Here is a 6,000-nt window from a genome sequence, read left to right as displayed (position 1 = left end):
CGGTGGAGGGGGCATAGGGGCAGATATATCCACAGCAGGGAGAGGAGGAGGAGGAGGAGGAGGAGGAGGAGGAGGAGCTGGCGCTGGAGCAGCAGATGGACCGTTTGGTACTAGAAAACACAAGAGTAAGAAGATTCGGTAACACTTCATTTTGTTAAACGCTATAAAGCCAACCCCAATCCTATCCATAGCTTTATAGTAAATACACATAGTTAATTAACATTACTCAGTAAGTGTACAATTATACTGTAACAAGTTGCCTTTTATGTCAAAGACTTGCATTTATTCAAATAATTCAATCAGTACCAATACCAATACCAGTAAAAATGAATACCAATCCAATTTTAACATGCAAGAGCAGTAACAGATTTAGTGAAATTGTGCGGAGGCATTTTTTGCACCCTTATCTTAAATTTTAGGGGCAGTTTTGTTTTGTCTAAAAGCGGACAGTAGTGAAATATTTTTAATCTGCTATACTTATTATGAGGAGAGGTCACTCACGTGTCTCTGGCATAGGAGGAGGTGGAGGATCAGGCATGGTCAGGCCATGCACCGCCCCGTTAGACACCCCTCCGTGACCGACCGTGCCCTCACCGGACAACCCAGCACCTCCCTGGGACCCCGGCGGATGCCCGTTCCCTTGCGGAGGGTGCGTCAGGATGGCAATGTCCCCGTCCGCTTTCTTCTGGATCTTGATGGTTCCCTGTTTCTCCAGCTCGTGGATCTTCTTCTCCAGGTTGCTCTGTTTTTGAATGGCCTCGTCCTTCTCCTTCACCATCCTCCGCAGGGTGTGCACCTGAGAGCTGGCGTCTTTATACACCTCCTGTCACCACAGGTAGCGCAGGTTTAGGGAACCGCTAGGGCTTTCGTGACCCTCTAACTCTAGCACTTTCTATTCTAATTTTATTCTTAAAAAAATAGACTTGCACTCTATTAATTTACTAACTGCTTGTTTTTTTAAAAAAAAAAATCTAACAGCAGCTTGCTACTAACAGAGCACTTTTTTGCAGAATTTGATTGCTTGCATTGTCCTCATTTGTAAGCATCTGCTAAATGACTAAATATAATCTGCTGTTATTGACATAACCTTTATTACATACATTTGTTGCTTAAATTAGTTTGTTAACAACTGAAAAGCAGCACTAATACTGATTCACATTACTAGTTTCTATAGATACTGCGAAATACAGTAATGAGTAACACACTCAAAGAACCCATAATGTAACAAACCGTTTAGGCAACTCAAGAAATTATTGGTATGCATCATTTACCCGAACAGACTCCAGCTCTTTATTTTTGTGCATCAGTTGTTTCTCCAGCTCAACGATTTTTGCCATCGCCTCATTCTCTGTGTCCTGCAACTTCTCTGTCAGCTAGAAAACCACAAACAAGAATCAACAAGAAATAAGACTCCAGAACGCAGATTCGCCAAGACACAAATAAGTCAAGCTGAGGTAAAGCCCAGCCAGGGTTGGGTAAGTATAAAACTTCACAGCAATATCACTTTAGCATTCACGAATCCTTATTAATCTGCGTAGTGCACTATGAAAATCAATGCCGCACTAAATGAGGAAATTACCTCTGGACAGGAAGCCATCCTTTGGCCAGATGGCTCAACTGTGACAAAAGGTCAAAGATCAAGCTACATGTATGACAGGGCCCTATCATGTTTCATTATCATGAAAGGCTTTCAGCTGAACTCAATACTGGTCACATAAAGTCATGTTTTTGGGCAGGTGGCGCATTGTTAAACAAAAGGCCCTCATATGATTCGTTTTTTTCTTCCTTCTATTGGACGTTTATAATGAGCGTAGCTGTAAAAACAGTACTAACGTGAGACATGTTCTCTTCCAGCTCCTCCACTCTCTCCAGCGCTGCGTTCTTGGTCTCTGCGTCCTCTAACAGAGCTCCCACATCGAACACGTTATCCAGGTATGCCTGAATCTGCACATGCAGCTTATCACTCTCGGTGTGCTTCAGTTTCTACTCAGAGAGAGAGAGAGAGAGCTCACTCCACGGTTTGAGCGATACTGAACATTAGCATCAGAAGACATTAGCAGCTTAAGTTTACTCACGTCCAGATATTCGTCCAGACCCAGCTTTGTGAAGTCGTACTGTAAGTGCACTCTGAAATTCATGTCTTCCACAGAATGAACCACAATGTTTATGAACTGCATGCACGCCACCTGAAAAACAACACACACTATGCTAAATTTCAACCCAATAAAAGTCGATTTATTTATCAATTAAACTAATTATTACTTTCATTTTATTATTTATAACTGTACAGCCGCGAATGGGCGCTATATAAATAAAATCTGCACTGTAGAAAGCACTGCAGATTTCTATTTAAAAAAGATCACATTTGACATACGCAAACAGTGTATTTATTAAATTATTTCCTTGTGTTGCTTTTTAATGAAGCTCTTAAGTATATATGCAATAAGCTATTTGTATTAATAATCGTGATTGTGTATAAATGTGTATATGTGTGGATGCTGGTCTAACCCATACCATGAAGTCGATGTTATTATCTTCGTTCTTGAAATGCTCCATGAGCTTCTCAAAGCGCTGATCTTCTGAACACACCTGCAGAGCAATAAAGAAATAGCTCAGGCAGTTAGAGAGAACATTAGATTAAAGCCCGGAGAAAATTAAAATGAGATTTTGATGCTCTTTTAGCCTCTAATAAAATCTTTTGACACTTGACGCAATACAGTAGTTCATTTTTTGTTCTCAAATCATGCCCTTAGGAAATAATACCAGCTTGATCTCTCCTACACAGACAGAGTGATGTTAAGGCATTCAGAAGCTGCTGTGATCCTCCTACTAAAACAAATCAATAACAATGTGTTTAACAGGTGTGTCTAATCCTATTTGCTGTACAAAGACAGTCAGCATAAAACTTTGCACACTGCTCTAAGTCACATGTACAGTTATCCGTTATGGATCATAATATCATTGAGTGACTTCTGGAAAACAGACCGCAGCTTGTAAACTGAAAGGAATGCCTCTTTATATTATATTAAATTATCTGAAGTTGATTTTTTTTTGTTTGTTTGCGTGTTAGAAATAGCATTAGCGTGTGTGTACCTCTTTAAAATGATCAAAGGCGGAGAGAATAATCTCATGACCTCCTCGAACCAGACACACAGCGGCCAGCAGCTCCAGAACCAGAGCTTTAGTCCTGCATCAGAACATAGGACGAATTACGATGTACAAATTAGGATGTTACTGCACATTTTGGCCAAAAACCACTGATAATTATCAGAAATGTTTCTTGAGCAGCTAATCGACATATTAGAGTAATTTATGAAGGATCGTGTGACATTAAAGACAAGCTTTGACAAACACAAGCTTTGAGCTTTGGGATTACATTACATTTTAAAATGTATTAAAACAGAAAAAGTTCATTTAAATTATAATAATTTTTCACAGCATTGTATACAGCTTTAGTGAGCATACAAGACTTGTTTCAAACACATAAAAAAAAATCGAATTGACCTCAAAAGCAGCAAAATATTCAACATTTATTCCAAATTCTGTCATTTACACAGACGGAGTAAAAACCTGTTAGACTGCACAGTGAGATTAAGGACTCTGTTGTTGTAGCTGCCAGTATTTATGACTCTGAAAGAGGAGTCGCAACCCGCATGAATTAAAGGGGTGGATTCTGGGAAAGTAGCCTCTCTTTCAGAGATACACACACACACATTTACCCCATCTCAATGGGTTACCTGGGATTCTTATTGTTCAGACTTAGTGCAATTTCATTCACAGCATGAGGGTGAGACATGACCATGTTGAAGCCATACTGAGAAAAAGACAGAGAGAGGACTAATTAGTAAACATGGCAGGATCTTCAAGATTTATTATCTGAACATAAACATGATGAAGACTAGCTTTCCATGAATCAGTGTGTGTGTGTGTGTGTGTGTGTGTAGGGAGGCCCTGAATCTCTTCACTAATGAACAGCTGGACCTCACTGTTTGTGATCGTTTTTCCTTAATTCTAATAATGTCAACAGGTTTTCGTGAGCGTTAGAAGTTGGATATAGCAAATATAGTGACATTATGAAACAGTATTTAATACTACAGCAAATGCATCATTTTACACCAAAAACATAATGAAACACTGCATAATCTTTGTATTTCACAGCTCCATTTACTTGCATTTTTAACACCACGCACATCTCACAATTGATTTTAATTCATGCATGTTCATCACACTAACTTACTTATAATAACTTTACCTGGTAGTTCATGATGGCTCGTAGACACATGATGCACACATGAACGTCATCTTTCTTACATACTAATCTGGAATTCTTCAGTGTCCTCCGGCTGGGTAACGTGTTAGACCTGAGAGCAAAACAACAACTGAAGACTACCAACCAATGAAATCAGTAGTTCATCCAACACCAAAATACTATCATCATTTAGTCACACTTGTGCCGTTCCGAACACATCACTTCTGTGAAACACAGGGGATGTTTAGCAGAATGTCTGAGCTGTTCACATTCACTTTCATTGCACAGAAAAGAAGCAGCTTGGACATTCTTAAAAATATCTTCTTATGTTTTCTACCAAAGAAATAAAGTCGTACGGGTTTGGAACAACATGAGTATTATTTCATAGCTATAACATACACTATCAATCAAAAGTTTGGAGATAAATAAGTTGAAAAGTATCTAATGTCCAACAATTAATCAGATTTTTTTTTCTTAATCAATATTCAGCAGCCAATTACTAAAGTGTGAGTATTATTAAGGTTTAAAAAGTTGTACTGCTTAAATGTTTTGTGAAAAAAATATGATATAGGATTCTCTGACGAACTTAAAGTTCAAAGGAACAACAATTATACGAATATATAAATATCTTTGCTCTCATTCTTGCTAAATGAAAATACAGATATCTTTAAAAAATGTTACTGACCCCAAACTTTTGAAAGGTAGTTTTTTCTTTTAAAAACAAATCACTACTTCTTAAGATTCTTCTTATTACAAGTATGAAAAGATATGCATTGTCTTCTTGTAAACAAACGTACAATCGTGTCCTGATGTAGACTCACAAGACGAAATCGAAGTAGAAGGATCAGGAGCGTAAGGATGTATTCTCATATTGAAACCATTTCTTTAAATGCTACAAGTGCTGTGTTTAGGTCCGTCAGCAGCTGATGTGCGAGGATTTGCATTGTCTTACCGCAGTTAAAGCGCTCTGTGCACACATATCACCAGTGTCATTGACATGCACGCCAGCCATCGGGCCCGAGCCAAAGGCTTTTATGTGTGAGAACAGAGACGCGCAGCAACAGACGCACACAAAGAACACACACAAACAGGTATAAAATAGATACGCGTTTTACTAACTCTCACTCATCGACAAAGGCGTACAGACATACACACAAGACAAACAGAGAACTCTAAACAGCCTCACAAACAGACTAGAGAAGGTTTATACACACAAACTAACACAAAGGGCACACAGTTCTTTTCAAGACTGTCACAAGACGAGCTGGGCGTGATTTTCTGAAAACACACACACACACACACACACACACACACACACACACACACACACACACACACACACACACACAGATAACGCAATATGTCAGGAGCAGTGCCTGAGGGAACGATTTGTACTCAAGGCTGAACTCATTCAGCAATGCACACCAAAAAAAGTGTTTTAGTTTCATATTTAAAGTGCCCCTATTATGAATTTTTAAAAAATGAGCTTTCATACAGCTCTATGGGAAAACATCCTGCAAAGTTTTCAATCTGAAAGTGTACCTTGTATAAATTTGTTATACAGAGGTGACTCCATATCACTGAAATTAGTATTAAATTCTAAAATAAATACCTAGCCACGTCAACATGAAACATTAGCATACTGTCCGCCCACTTGTTAATCTTTTCGCGTTGGTCTGAATGAAAATGCAAATTCATTCTTTGCCACTAGGTGTCACTTTAGAAGTGGTATAAATGGTTGTACACAAAGC

The 6,000-nt window shown here is 38.7% G+C and overlaps 1 protein-coding gene across 2 annotated transcripts in view; it reads right to left on the bottom strand.

Moving 5' to 3' along the window:
- The window catches only part of LOC122332318 (formin-like protein 2), a 40,990-nt gene that overhangs the window by 8,868 nt on the left and 26,122 nt on the right, over positions 1-6,000 (bottom strand). For both annotated transcript variants that reach the window (XM_043229646.1, XM_043229645.1), the window contains exons 7-15: positions 4,253-4,361; positions 3,738-3,814; positions 3,094-3,187; positions 2,515-2,589; positions 2,076-2,186; positions 1,834-1,983; positions 1,272-1,373; positions 502-823; positions 42-110 (exon numbers count right to left, since the gene is read on the bottom strand). In XM_043229646.1, coding sequence (XP_043085581.1) covers positions 42-110; positions 502-823; positions 1,272-1,373; positions 1,834-1,983; positions 2,076-2,186; positions 2,515-2,589; positions 3,094-3,187; positions 3,738-3,814; positions 4,253-4,361 — 1,109 coding nt within the window. The remainder of the gene's footprint in view (positions 1-41; positions 111-501; positions 824-1,271; positions 1,374-1,833; positions 1,984-2,075; positions 2,187-2,514; positions 2,590-3,093; positions 3,188-3,737; positions 3,815-4,252; positions 4,362-6,000) is intronic.

The sequence above is a fragment of the Puntigrus tetrazona genome, unplaced genomic scaffold (assembly GCF_018831695.1).
Source record: "Puntigrus tetrazona isolate hp1 unplaced genomic scaffold, ASM1883169v1 S000000008, whole genome shotgun sequence".
In the NCBI taxonomy this organism is placed as follows: Eukaryota; Metazoa; Chordata; class Actinopteri; order Cypriniformes; family Cyprinidae; genus Puntigrus; species Puntigrus tetrazona.
Note: the sequence above shows the minus strand (reverse complement) of the source record. Positions and strands in the feature narration are given on the sequence as shown.